A 15,156-nucleotide genomic window follows, 5' to 3' on the forward strand; every position below is an offset into this window, starting at 1 on the left:
AGGAGCAAGTGAAATCGAACATCGAATATAAGCTATGGAAGTCCTTCATCGCTCACGCTGTTATGGATAATATACTCCTGAGAGGAGAAGAAATCACGAATGTTTCCCAAAAATTCGCAGGTGTTTCGGACCTGTGAACACAATTACCTTCAGTGGAGGGTTGAACAATATCAAGAACGAATGATTTGAAAGGAATGAATACATGAATGGATAGTTGGAGAATTTATGAGTGGATTATGTGGAAATGAAATACTACCACTACTGGATAAATTGTCCTTGAAAGGACAATTGCACTACTTGATTGTCCTAATTAGGAATGAGCCACAAATGGAGGACGAAGAAATGGGAAGAGGGGGTTCGCATTAGCAATGCGTAACCGTATAAATACTATTAGGGAATACTTAATCTGTATTAGAGATGAAATAAAGGGGAAAAGCGAAGAAGCACGAAGGTATAATGTTAACGATGGGTATGTTAGAAACAAATCAACAAAAATATTTTAAACTCAGCGATGTAGAAAAAAAACAGAATCGTTTTTTTTCTTCCAGGGTAATTTCATATGAAACCGATGACTGGACAAGAAATTCTACATATTCTAGTTCTAGTAGATCCGAAATGAACCTCTTCAAGGGCTGATGTGATAGTAATTGATATACCTAGATACGGGATGAATTCCATTTAAATTATACGAATAGAGAAGAATTAGGTTTGAAATTACTTATTCGTATTTCTTCCCCTATTAAACCCATGGTAAAACTAAATCGAACTCACAAGGAGAAATAATTATATGCTGTTTTGATATTTTTGCTCGTAGATCACAGCTTAACTTTTATCGAATTGTTGACCACATGGATTCGAAAAATCGTGCTTATCCATTTATTTATTAAGGCATACCATTCAGCTCGTGTTGAAGAGAACAAATATGAAAAAAAACTCCAGGAAAGGATCCAATGATTTTTTTGAACACATTACAAAGTAGTTAAAACCTAGTAGAGGATGCAGCATAAAGCATTCGAATACCTATATGTAGTATAGAAGGATTTCAGGATACTATCCATTAAATTGAAAACTGTACAGTGAACGTTCTCTAATATAATTATTTCTCTCCTTTCTCAAAAGTGAAGAAATAATTATATTAAAGTACGAATCAATGAAAGCTATATTTGGAAAAAAAATGTCAACAGACCTAGTAAATTCTATGTCTAATAAATGCTCTTGCATTATTTAATGAATGGATTCATACGAGTTCCAATGGCTGAAAAACTCGTATGAATGCATTCATTGAATAGAAAGGATTCTCGAAGAAAAAAAAACAAACATTTTCTTTTATTTCTTTCAATGGGAAAAAAACGGTAACAAAGCGATGTATCAAAGGACGTGCTCACAAACTTCTGGGAATGTAATCATTGGGAATTTTTCATCTAGAAAATACATCTTTCTTACAAAACTTCTAAATACATTCTTCTTGAAAAAGAATCTCAATGAGGAATCCACGAAGATATTCTTAAAACGTCCTTAGAACACTCATTTGAAGTTAGGCATATGTCCGTCTTTACATTTTACTTTATTTTGCTTTTACTTCATTTTACTATTACACTTTTTAGAATGTAAATGGGTTCGATAAAGTGCAAACAGGTGTAAATAAGTAGGAACTCAAAAATTTTCATATTAGTCATGTGCTGTGCTTTTTTTTGCCAATTTCTTACTCGCTTTTAAAATTATTAAGTTACATTATTTTTACAAGGCGTTTACAAATAAGAGGTCCCACTTTCATCCAGGGGGTCCCTGCCTTCGAACTGAAGGCGGCCAAGCATCTGAATGTACGCCTAGGTAGTGTACAACCTATATAACTTGGATTGTTCTGTGGCGCAAATTTCCCAAACATCCCAATTGAGGTGTTTTCATCCAGAATGCTGCTAGCACACGTGCTGATAAGTCAAATGCGGAAATGAAAGGGGCGTGAAATATTTTACAAAAAAAACAACAACAAACAAACCAAAACCACAACAAAAAAACAAAAACAATGGTCTGTTGGCCGTTTTTTGAACTCCATTAATCCGCTCTGTCCAGAGTACAGCGATACCTGCATGCATCGTTTCCGGCAGGAAATACGCATCAAATCACCCCGATATTAATATCCGAAAGTAAACCATCTACTGTGGTGATATGATGATTAGAAGAAAATAAGAGGTAATAGAAACGGAACGGCAAATAAAAAATAAAATGGTAGGGCAACCAGGATTGAGAAGAAGAGAGGCAACTGAGGTGCGCTTTGCAAGAAGCAGATCATCATTGTTGAAGAGTCTCTCTAGTGTATCTCTGAATCCGCTAAGGATGCACCTACGCGTTTGACTTAAATCCAGAATCATTTGAGGTTTATGAATGTCCGAAATCAGCGTTCTCATCCTCCCAGACAAGTCAAGCTGGTACCATTTCATCGACGACTCGAAGGGATAAAAGGCTTGGTTGGTGCTGAGGAGGTTTCGAAGTATCGACATCTTACACTCACAGTCAAACCTTTTACCAACTGCGCCACATCTGCCCAGAATAAAATATAAATATCCGCATTAGAAAAAGGAGAAAGAAGAAAGTTTCAAGATTTTTACCAGAAATTCTCTTATGGTTTTTTGAGAAGTGTAGAGCTCAACTCAAGAGGTTTTGAATTCGTCATTGAACAACTATATAATGGAAGATAAAGGAAAAAATTGAGAAAAAAAATTACTCAAGAATCCAGACGAGAACAGCAAATATAAGAAGTCCAATGCTGAAGAAATCTTAGGTGAAAACACTGAAGCAAATGCCAGTTAATGGCTAATCAAAAAAAAACCTGTAATGAAGAATTATTGGGATTTTATGCCATTTTTAGAGAATACGGATGGATAATGTTAAGAACCATATTTGAAATGACTATATGAGTTATTATCCATAAAAAATCGCATTTCTATTCGAGAATAGTGCATTAAGCAAGCCTTCTTGTGGAAATGTGTTATGAAAAATATCGTTAGAAATGTGTAGCTAGGATACCTTACCAGAAAGACCTATAAATTATTGAAATATAAGGTGATTGTTTCTGGTAAAGCGCCTTTTGCTTGAAATATTCATACAAGGAAGGCAATTACAAAAGATTTGATATTTTTCCAGCATCTAAAACCTGAGGTTATCAGCATATCCCAAAAATGTCGGTAAATTCGTACTTTTCTCTGCAAATATACTCTCCACAACAACAAAAAAAAGCAATGCTGATAACTTTTGTTATTGCTTTTGCGCACTCGCATACTCGTATTATTAAACATTTCTATTTTGAATTTTACTCTGATGTTTCAAGAACATCCGAATTTTTAGTTTGAGGAACTTAAAAAAAAAAAAAAAAGGAAGAAAAATGAAAATGTTTTTGTATTGTGGATTTATTGGATTACTATCCCGAATACCTCCACAACGGTTTACCGCCTCATATTGGCGTGGAAGTGACACTGGGCGTCGAACTGCGATGCACAGCGAAGGTTCGTCCTCCGGCAGGGTCTCCCAAGCTGAGAAGGAGTTCGACACATCCGACATTCCGACTTCTCGGAATCGGAAGCCTAGCTAAAAGTAAACCACTGCTAAGATTCACCACCGTCTTGGCAAAATGTCGCAAGGTGGATCCCTGATCCATATAGGTTGGGCGACGACCTGTAATGAAAGCTAAGCTCGCCTGGCTGCTTAGTTTGGAGAAAAGTCTCTTTGCCACTCCAGCATATTCACTGCCCCAGTACCCTGCACACTGGGCCCTGCCGTCTCAGACGTCGGACGGTATGGCGACCGGTGAGAGGCGATCAAATCTCAGGTTGCTCAGGACCTCATTGATTCTGGACCAAGGCGACACACGCACGACTCGCCATGGAGATCGTCTCAGACTGTGTACTTACAACGCGAGAACCGTTCTACAGACGCTGACCTGCATGCCCTTCTCGGAGCTGCAGAGCGTATCAAATTTCACGTGATTGCTCTGCAGGAGACCAAGTGCAGAAGGAGCGACGTACGACAGAATGTTCCGTCGCGAAATGTAGACGGTGTTGTACACCCATCTGTCGTCCATCTCGTCGATTCTCACGAGATCCTGTCACCTCGTCTAACCATTCTTCGCCTCCGCCCTCTGCGCCAAAAATCCATCAGTATCATCAACTGCTACTCACCAACATCAGCAGCTGATGAATCCGAATTGGACGCGTTTTACGAGGAGCTGGAGGAAGTAGTCAGCAACGAGGAGTCCTTCTACAAATTCGTTGTCGGAGACTTCAACGCAAAACTAGGAAAGACCACAGAAGAGGAATACAGGATTGGAAGATTTGGACCAGGGGACTGGAATGAAAATGGCAATCGTCTTGCCGGGCTGTTGTCCGCCGCTCGCCTCTTTCATGGGAACTCTCTTTTCATGAAAAAAGATCATCGTTGGTGGACATGGGAATCGCCCAATGGCGCGACTCGTGCGGAGATCGACCACATACTCACCTATCGGAGGTGGTGTCTACTTGACGTCTCAGTAGTACCATCCCTTTGTGGTGTTTCTGATCACCGTCTCCTTCGTGCGAAAATACGACTTAGCCACACGATGGAAAAGAACATCTGCTATCGGCAACGAAGGAGAAAAAAAGTCGTCTACGACGATTGCGTACTCGAGGACTCCTTGTTCCAAGGTGACTGGCATATCGAGGAGGACCCAAACGTGGACTACGAGATGCTACTCAGAGGATTACGAGCCTGTACTGAACGCGCCTCGAAGCCGCACACGACAAACTTGGATCGAATTTTGAAGATCAACAAAGAATTGTTGGAAAGAAGAAAGGCTTTGAGGCTTGATCCGAATGCATCGCACATTGAGCGGTTAGTAGCAAACACTAGCTGCAGAAAGGTGTTGCAGGAGGATCTTTTGAAACACAGGCAGAAGAAGATTCTAGAAGCAGCACAAAGAAGAACGAGTCTAAAGAAGTGCCGCAGGGATCTCCGCGAATATAATATTGTAGCAACCTTGCTGGCGAAGAGGGACTCACGTCTTCTCGTCGTGAGATGGAAATCATTCGGGGGTTCTCTCGAACCTTTTCGTTCTCACTCCTGGTCAGCCCATCATCCCCACTGGCGAAGCTCCACCACGGTTCTCCCTTAGAAGTACGAGTCGCTATCGGATGAACCTGGCACGCCCCGACACCTGGTCTTTTGCGTTTGTGGTGGCCATCGCTTCATGTAATCCTAAAGCGCACATGACATCCTACCTTCAGAAAGAAAGGATCCCAGACCAATGGAAGACCTCGCAAACCTTCCTTATCCATAAGAAAGGTGACCGAGAGAACCTTCGGAACTACCGTCCGATATGCTTGCTGAGCGTGTTATACAAAGTATTTGCCAAGATCATCCTCACGCGCATATCTAGGACGCTGGATGAAGTCCAGCCTCAAGAACAAGCTGGATTCCGCCAAGGGTTCAGCTGCTTGGACCACATCCAGACCGTGTCGAGGGTCATAGAGGTTTGCCGGGAATACCGCCTGCCCTTTGTTCTAACCTTCGTCGACTATGAGAAAGCCTTTGAGAGCGTAGAAACGAATGCAATACTGTCAGCGCTGGTCGATCAAGGTGTGGACGCGTCGCATGTGAGGACATTAGCCAATTGCTACGATCGATGCACGACTAGGATACCGCTTTTCCACCGCCCTCTCACCATACCCATTGGAAAGGGGGTACGACAAGGCGATACTATATCTCCGAAGCTGTTCACGCATTGCAATGGATAATGAAATCACTACCCTGGGAAGGGATCGTACGTATTGAAGGAAAATTTCTTTTGAACATTTGTTTCGCGTAGGACATCGTTCTCTTTTCGAGCAGTACCAATGAAGCAGAAACTATGCTCAACGAATTGAACGAAGCAGGGAAGAGAATAGGACTACGAATAAACAGAAAGAAGACACAGTTTATGAAGAACGCCTACTGCGAGAACGGAGGAGTACAATTTGAATGCTCCCAAATCGTGGAAACTCCGTCATACGTATACTTCGGACGTTCTATGAACATGAAAAACGACTTGAAGGAAGAACTGAATAGAAGAATGAGAGCAGCATGTGCAGCATTCGCAGCCGTCAGGGAAGCTACGGACCAACTGACGGACCAAGGTCGACAGTCCTTCCAGCGCTCTATTACGCAGCGGAGACGTGGGCAGACACCGCGGCCACGTCTAGAAAGCTACTTACTACCCACAGAGCCCTTGAGAGATGTCTCCTGAACTTTAACCGGCGCACTCAACACCTTGCCGGTCTTCGTAGCTCAGCTCTGACTTAAGAGGAATGTCCTGTCTCTGCGACCCAGCGGAATATGTATCGAAAGCAAAACATAGATGGGACGGTCACATCATGAGAAGAATCGACGATAGATGGACTAAAAGAACGCTGGAGTGGATCCCAAGGGACGCTAAACGCCCTCGAGGGAGACCGCCAACGAGATGAGGTGACGTGTTTGCTGGACCGGCTAAGGATACGGCTCAAGGACCTCGTCATCGTCACTCACGAAGCTTGAGAACATCTTGGATGACAATAGCGAGGGAACAAAATGAGTGGAAGAGATGCTAGGGCCCGCACGTCCAGTAAAGACGGACCATCTAAGTATCTAAGTAAGTAAGTATTCAGAATAGAAGGCTTAACTCGGAATTAATAACGTTCCACGGATTCACCAATTATTTTACGATATTTCACATATTTTTTGAAAGAGCTCGACTGAGCTTCCCGGATATTTTCTAGACGACGATCATAAAACGATGTTTTTCACAAGTTAGATATTTCCACAAAACTACTGCCGTAATCGTGATTAGTGAATGCTAATTTGCCTCATTCATTCCTCATTGGTCAGAGAACTTTCCTTAAAATGTGTTTTCTGATTGTTTTGCACTTTGTGACATCAAAAGCTGTGAAGGACAACATCTGAGCTTTTACTTATTAGTCGCTTAGAAGAAATCTAAGTTCGTTTGACGGATTTGATGTTGCTTCATTGCATACTAAAATAGTTACCATTCAACTTAAAATGCTATCAATCTACCACTTAAATTGCTTTGCAGTAATGACCACAAAAATTGTGGTCAGTTTTTCCAACAAAAGTTTGTCCTAGACGAATCTATCCTTTAGCACTGTGAGCTGTGTTGCTTTTTAGGATGATATGAATCTAAAAAGTGGAAGGGAATCAGAATCTTTCCCGATTTCATAATGAAAGCTTGCTTGGCAGGTACTTGGCAATTCACCCAAAATTGATTAATTAAAATTATTTGCTGTCACGTTTTCAGTATATTGAAGTAAGCATTTGTAAAGGGAGAATAACTATAGAAATTTTGAAATTAGAAATTCAGAAAAACGTATGTTTGACTTTGCCGTTTGAATTTCAAACGAAATAAAAAGGTCTAGGAATAAAAGGGTATTTGTTCCATCCATACGATCCTCACGGATAGCTTAGAGAAAGTTGAGCAACTCTTTGTGAATTGATGGAAAGCCGGAACAACCCTCTTAAAACGATAGTTTTGTGTATGTAACAGTTCTGTGATCCACGCTGTAGCCCCATTCATTTCGCGATGGAGGCGTTTGTCACAAATTTGATAATGAGGGCATTGAAGGACCTTTTTATCTCTTCGTGTTAGATCCGTCAAATCAGGGCCGAGTCAGGAGAATAAGTAGGGTGTAAGTATGAGTAGAACTTCCCAACCAAGCTCAGCAAGCAACGCGAGAGGGAACTTTTCTGCAATACTACAACCATCTCTCATCTCCTGTAATGATTTCGCGAACAAAGTCTTCCCCGTGTGGACGCAAGAGCGAAAACTGACACACACACACACACACACACACACACACACACACACACACACACACACACACACACACACACACACACACACACACACACACACACACACACACACACACTCACTCAATCTTGTCGCTAGCGGTGAGGCACTCCGTCCGTGTGGGACCCAAATCGACATCACTTTTCTGTAACCCAGACCTTGAAGACGTGTGACTGTTTTAGTGCGCCCACATCTAAGTGTCGTCGGCAGTTCACGTGTAGTGGCATTGGGCTTGCCTCTGAGAGCGTCACGCAGAGCTTCATCATCAAGGTCAAGCGTGCATTCGATTTTAACGGGGGGGGGAGGGGGGGGGGGGGGAGTTAAAGGGGGAAAAAAAAAAAAAAAGGGGGGGGGGTCGATTTTAAATACACATGTAATAAGGGATGGAAAATGTTAGGAAAATAGATGGCGTGAAGTATTTTTTTTTAAGATTCTGCTGGTATAATTTTACACCTTTTGGTTGGGAACTAGTCGGGAAAATACTAAACAAATAAAGGACATTGAGATTAGGATAAATATGGGCGGTCATGGGTACGAAGGCAAGAAAAAGAGTGTAAATTATACAATGAGTTCTGAACTAAGTCTTGCAGCTTTGCTTTAAAGTAGTGTGTAAGAAAATTTTGTCTAGAAAATAGGAAATATTGAGTATGAGAGAAAGAATCACAGGTGAGTATCCGGTATCCACAGTCAGCTGTCAATTTGAGGACGAACTATCAAATAACGATGCAAATATAGCGCATTCTAAACAATTTGACAGAAACATTGAAGGTGTTGAAATGGAAAACAAAGTGTTTTAAATGCACGTGACTAATTAAAATATTGATTCTTTTAAAGAGTTTTGCTTGCTGTCATAACTATGAAATCTAAGCACTACAAGTTTTTGCACTATTATTTTATATAGACGAAATGCAAGCGATCAGAAACTTCGTATTGAGCACTAGGAGGCTGTACGAGACAAACTTCATTTCTTTCGTATGTTGAACATTGTTTCTGCACTCCTCCATTGCAACCAATTAAATGGATTACGTACTTTAAACTACTTTACGTTAAAAATCCTATCTCTTACCAAGCATAATTCAACGGCACAGTGCGATGTGCTTCTGTCCTTATTGCTTCCAGTCAAAAAACTTTGCATTCAGCGTAAAAGAATTTGAAGAGGATGTTTTTCGTCCGAGAATGACGAATTTCTTATTACCTTCTTATTATTAACATTTTCGATGCTGTTACTCAACGAAAAAAAGAAGACATCTATAGGCGCAGTTAGGGATAAAATTAGTGCAAAGTAGGCTCAATGAGTTTCTGAATAACGAAGCTAAAGGTGGATTTCATGCAATAGCGCTGCCGGCAATTTGTAGAGGGAGAGGTTTCCTCTACGCTCCTACAAAATTTGGTTGTTCTAGTTCTCCTAGTTTTTTTTTTCTTTTTTTTTGAAACCTAGTTGAGAAAATTCTAAATTTTTCTCTAATTTTCGAGTTTTTCTCAAATAGCTTTTCAGACAACCACAACATCTACAGAAGCCAAAACTTGATGTCAAGGGGTTTTCTTGATGCTTCATTAAAATATGGTCCCGACTTTCCCAAACGCGGTACCGTAACCTCGAAGCGGGAAAAATTGCGAAATCTCAGATTTTCGGCTAGATGTCAAAATTTGAATTACTTGGAACAAAGTCCAATACCTCAGCTCATAATTTATAAAAGTGAATTGAAGTATGTTGTAGAGGAAGATGTTTGCTATCACAATTCATTTTCACCCTATTCCAGGTATAGTTCTCATTCACTCAAAGTTACTTAAAGGCATCACCCCACGAATCTGAGGTGGTGCAGATTTCAGGTGGAGTATTCGTATTCGGGATCGGAGACTACGGAGAGGGAGGTGATTCCGTCCATTTTGCGTAAAAAACGGCCCGGAAGATGCGGCACGGCACAAGACTGGCGCGCTCCAACCGAACCTCTTGTACAAATGGTGCGCCAAAACGAATGAAGCCGCATCTTCCGGGCCGTTTTTACGGCAATTAGGAAGAAATGGACGGAATCACCTCCCTCTCCGTAGTCTCCCATCTCGTAAACGAATACTCCACCTGAAATCTGCACCACCTCAGATTCGTGGGGTGATGCCTTTAAGATAAATGCTAAATTTAACAACTTTTTTTCAACTAGCTTTCTAAAAAGCCAGAGGACCCCTGAAAAATATTTTCCAACCCTTTCATAGCGCGTCTTCGTTTACAACAAGCCACCTTCTCTTTCTTCCTCTGCTTCTTGTATAGTTATTCATGTTTATTACAAGCTAAGATTAAGATATCGGCTAGGATCAAACTGCTCATTGTCTGTAGTCACCGTCAATGAATAAAATTATCTGCAAATAGTAGGAAATAGTGTGAAATAGGTTTTGAAAATCTTTGCAGTGAGCTATGAGTGACGTCTATATTACATGTATTGACTTTACTTGCAGCACTTTATATTAATACCCATTGTAGTACTATTTATTACTATTTGTTATATTATATTATTTTGATTTTTTTATTAAGCGTCCAATCTGTTTCCTTAATTCTGTTTATTATAACTAATTTCTTTTTGCTATATAAGCGGCTATACTACAAAGAACGAGACGAGGGAGTCGTTTTCAGGTTTTTTCTCAGTTACACGCTTGATCCTATTTTGATTTATTGAAGGCTTCGTTGAATACCAGTGAACCAGCGCGCCTTACATTTCTCTCTGGTGTAGGCTTCTGGAGCTTCAACAGCATTCTACCATTTTGCCAAAAAAATTCTTTAATCTGACTTTTACCTAATATTCAGATATGTTTGTATATTCAGACATATTTATTTTAGATTTAGATTTTGGGGCGGGTGTAGCGCAGTTGTCGTCCCGAGAGGTCCCGCTTTTTGTTCAATCGATCGGAGGTTCGAACCCGCTCAAGTGCTCACCAGGCCTTTCTTCTCTCCGGCGTCGATAAATTGGTACCAAACTTGCCTGAGAGGATGAAAACACTGACTTGACACATCGGCTAGCCACCGCAAGTCATTGTATAGGCCAATCACACGATTCTGAGACCGCAAACGATTCTGAGTTGAAGTGAACGTGATGGACTGACTACATTTTACTTTCCTTCCTGACACTCTTGCAAAAAAATGCAGCACAGTTCAAATTCGATAAGTTTTCGATACTACGGTAAGAATTCCCCGAGTTAACTGTTATGACATGAGAAGTAAATGCTTGCCACGTTTCGACCGAACTCCGGTGCATTCATAAAACGATATCGAAAACATCTGTTGTATTGTAGCTACAAGCTATAAATCAGCTAAATCCATCAACTATAAATTAGTGAAGTATTGAAAATTAGATCAAAACAAAAGCGAAAGACGATGTAGACAGAGCCGACCATATATTATTACTTCGTGCGGAAAAAACGTTGTACCAAAACGTTTTCGGTCCCATCCGAGAAGCAACATTCGCCTAATTGAATTTGGTTTATAAGACCGTGACAATTTACAATCCAACGCTTCAGTAAGAAGGTTATAAAATAAAAACAATCATTCACACAAGGAGTAGCCGCTAGTTATTTATGGAAAGTAACATATGTATGGGTTTTCGTAGCGGCATTACCTCAAATGAACACACTGTGAGGAGCAAGACGAGAAAATGAGGGAGCAAACTTTCAACATGTTTCAAACATCACATAGTGAGTTAGTTGGTGAAGAAAACTCTTCCTCTCCGAATTCTAAATTCTTGCAAAGCCCAAAGGAGTGGTCCTAGGAAGAAAAGCTCGAGAGATTAAACTAAATCGAATCATCATTCGATTAACTTACAACACTAGCGTGATGCAGTAAACAGTGTGTGTTCAGTGTCCTTGTACACGGTCACATCGTGTATTTATTAGTAATGCTGTGTTATTTTTACAAATCAGACGTTTCTCGTCTTGGTAGTCACGGGCATTAAAGGCATCACCCCACGAATCTGAGGTGGTACGGATTTCAGGTGGAGTATTTCTTTACGGGATAGTAGATTACGAAGAGGGGATGATTCCATCCATTTCTTCCTAATTGCCGTAAAAAACGGCCCGAAATATACGGCGTGCGCAGACGGCTGACGCGCTCCAATCGGACTCCCTGTAGGAAACAGCGCGCCGGAACGCCCGAAGCCGTATCTTCCGGGCCGTTTTTTACGGCAATTAGGAAAAAATGGACGGAACCTCCGCTCTCTCCATAATCGATGATCCCGTATACGAATACTCCACCTGAAATCCGTACCACCTCAGATTCGTGGGGTGATGCCTTTAATGTTTGGCTACGTGAGAACCATAAAGTCATAGAAGCACAGTGAAGTGAGCACTTTATGGTCGCCAAATTGAATAATAAATCTTTAGTTTTTGTTTAGTACTCCCATTGTTTTTAATGACTATATCACCTTTGTAAAGTGTTCTATGTATCATACAGTACGTAGCGGAAGCTTTGTTCGCTTCCACGTTCTTTCCATGTCTATCAGATCGCACTAATCTTGGGAACTGTTTATTTCGCTTTTATTTTCTTTCAATTACATTTAAACTTGTAATTCTTGGAACCATACTAACACCTACGGTTGAAGTTGCAAAATGTGCAAGCTTCAGTTTTTGCAGGAAGAATTGACGATACTCCTTCATGGATAGTATTATAGTGATTGGGACAGAAAGAGGAAACGTAGACATCAGAATACCAATCATAAACGTCAATTCAATCGGGCTAGTAATTCCAGCGAAATACAGCAAAAACATCGTTGCCAATGGTAGGTACATGAATAAAGTTGGACATGCTAACTAAATAAAGAAAAATAAAGTAATAAACGTAAAATAATGACGTTGAAAGAGCTCTGTTTTAACAACAATAACTATCAGATTGTAACTAATTTACCTGTACTGATAACAATTTGAGCATTTGACCGCGCATCCTCCTGGTCTGCGGACTAAACGCATTCATCTTCAGACAAGTATGGATTTTTATAGCACAATAGGGATTCACTAAGGACAATAACAGTATCAGAAGGAATGATTCAATTGTTAATGCTGTTTTGAACGGTTTCTGTCTATTCTGAAAAGATTTAGTTTGAGCAGGAAAAGTACAAGGTATCTTATATAGAAACGACTGTCTGACAATTTTGCAAAAGAGCCGTTCAACTGATATTCCATGAACCACGTTCCCATTCTCGGGCATTCGACTCATTTCTCTTGTATGTCTAAAAAATTTGTTTTATGTAGCCTTAACCTTATGGGCAGCTGTAGTGCAGTGGTTAGAGGCTCCCTTGCCTACACGATTAATCGGGGGTTCGGATTCGCCCTGGTGCTCACCAAGCCTTCCATCCCTCCGGGGTCGATACATTGGTACTAGACTTGTTTGAGAGGATAAAAATACTGACCTGACACATCGGCTAGCCGCCGCAAGTCATTGTATAGGCCACCTACACGTTCATAAACCTCAAACGATTGTGAATTGAAATGAAGTTGAAGAGGAAGGGTCCTGCCACTGCTCCTTGTCTTACTCCAGTTACCCCCTCAAATGGTGTTGTATATCCGGTTGGTGTTCGAACTGCAACAGACAGTAAAATGAGAGAAGAGCCAGAACTGAGAAGAGCGGTAACGTGGCACGTCACAAGCGGATTGATTAACGCCAGACACTCACATTATCCTTTACCCTTTTCAATCTCACCTTCGTATTGAAGCAGGTCCACTTTTGTTCCGGAATTGCACGGTACAGTTCCATCATGCTTTACACGCGCACACTCTTCATGTTCCAGCGGTTTATACCTCACTAGTTTCTTAATCACTATATATTTGCATTAAGATGGTGCTTTGTTTATTAATGATGGGGCGGATTTAGCGCAGTGCGTAAATGGTTCGGTAGTGAGTGCACGATCGATCGATGGTTCGAAATTGATATAGTGCCAACCATATTTTCCCTTGCTTCGCAATCGATTGGTACTTGAGTTGTCTGAGATTCCGAGTTGTAGTCAGAAAGCGTTAGTGCGTCCCAAGCGAATTAACATATTAGAGATTCCATCCATTTTTTCTCTTCTTTCCATTTTTTGTCAATGATGATGTAGTTTTTCCAGGAGCAGAGCGTACTCCAGTTACCTCTGTTCTTCTCAGTCCTGGCTCTTCTCTCATTTTACTGTCCGTTGCAGTTCAAACACCAACCGTATATACAACACCATTTGAGGGGGTAACTGGAGTAAGACAAGGGGCAGTGGCAGGACCCTTCCTTTTCAACTTCGCTATAGACGACATCATGCGAAGAACAGTCGATCAGTGTCCTGCCGACATCGTCTTAGCACCATCAGGGTGCCCTTTGACCGATCTCGACTACGCTGACAATGTTGTTATATTCGCGTGAGGCGCTACGAAACTTCGGCATGTTGTCATCCTTGTATTGAAGGTGGCTGCAGCCTATAGGCTACGCCACTGCCCAGATAAATACAAGCAGATGTGGATCTCTTCGAGACCTCGAATGAGAATCAGGGTAGACGGACAACTGATCGAACTCGTCCATGTCTACGTTCTGTTACTTGGGCTGTATGCTGAGGAACAACGGCAGCTACGCTAAACATATTCAGAAAAGATGCGCTAGAAAGATATTCAGAGAAGATCTGCATTCAACTCCTCAACCAAAAGTTTGTGTTCGACCCTCATAACCAACGAAGTCGAGCTGCGAGTCTATCTATCTGCAATTCGCTCCATCATGATGAAGTATGGATCGACGACTTAGGCAGCACCGTCGACGGTGGTGGGGAGGCTTGAATGCACGGAACGAAAGCTGCTTAGACGGCTACTTGGCTACTTTTGGCCTAGGGTATGCCACAATACGCAGAAATTGATGTGGTATACCGGCGGATGGCACGGTGAAGATATCAACATCTTGCACCGCTATCGAAATTGGCTAAAGTAAATTGTCTTCGCTTCTTTGGTCATATATTGAGGAGACCGGCAGATCGCCTTGTTCTGAGGAGTTTGTCGGGCTCGAGCTGGAAGAAGCTACCTGGCCGAAAACGAAAGTTCTGGACTGAGAAGGTGAAAGGGGACCTGACCACACTCGATGTGGATAGGCGACAAATGAATTGATTCCGCGCAAGCTCTTGCAGAAGTTCGAGAAGGTTGGGCAGAGGGCAAAGTCAAGTCACCGTCCGTTTCCTTCGTTTCTATTGGCCTTTTTTCTACCACACTTTGTGGCAGCTTGTGGACTTTTGCAGCGGTCATTGCGTTAGTGTTTCAGTTCTTTGCTAATCATAAAGAGATGAACTTACAGGATTTGGTCTCCCTATATAGATGGATACAGCAATAGTTGA

General features: G+C 41.4%; 2 protein-coding genes across 4 annotated transcripts; both read left to right on the plus strand.

Annotated features, from left to right (window-relative positions):
- Nucleotides 1–3,674: 3,674 nt before the first annotated feature.
- Nucleotides 3,675–14,207, plus strand: RB195_016703 (uncharacterized protein; the record flags this gene model as incomplete). 3 transcript variants are annotated; one of them, XM_064183353.1, is made up of 5 exons in its annotated part: nt 3,675–3,801; nt 3,927–5,038; nt 5,097–5,708; nt 5,834–6,140; nt 13,927–14,207. In XM_064183353.1, the coding sequence occupies 5 exons, from the start codon at nt 3,675–3,677 to the stop codon at nt 14,205–14,207; spliced, it is 2,439 nt and encodes an 812-aa protein (XP_064039234.1). The 3 variants fall into 3 exon arrangements, with proteins under 3 accessions (XP_064039234.1, XP_064039235.1, XP_064039236.1); XM_064183354.1 differs by lacking the exons at nt 5,834–6,140; nt 13,927–14,207 and having other exon boundaries at nt 3,927–4,860; nt 4,918–5,038; nt 5,097–5,762; XM_064183355.1 differs by lacking the exons at nt 3,675–3,801; nt 3,927–5,038; nt 5,097–5,708; nt 13,927–14,207 and having other exon boundaries at nt 5,876–6,250.
- Nucleotides 13,313–14,417, plus strand: RB195_016704 (uncharacterized protein; the record flags this gene model as incomplete). Its single annotated transcript, XM_064183356.1, has 3 exons — nt 13,313–13,450; nt 14,034–14,192; nt 14,250–14,417. The coding sequence occupies 3 exons, from the start codon at nt 13,313–13,315 to the stop codon at nt 14,415–14,417; spliced, it is 465 nt and encodes a 154-aa protein (XP_064039237.1).
- Nucleotides 14,418–15,156: the final 739 nt, after the last annotated feature.

Source organism: Necator americanus, chromosome II, assembly GCF_031761385.1.
Source record: "Necator americanus strain Aroian chromosome II, whole genome shotgun sequence".
Taxonomy (NCBI): domain Eukaryota; kingdom Metazoa; phylum Nematoda; class Chromadorea; order Rhabditida; family Ancylostomatidae; genus Necator; species Necator americanus.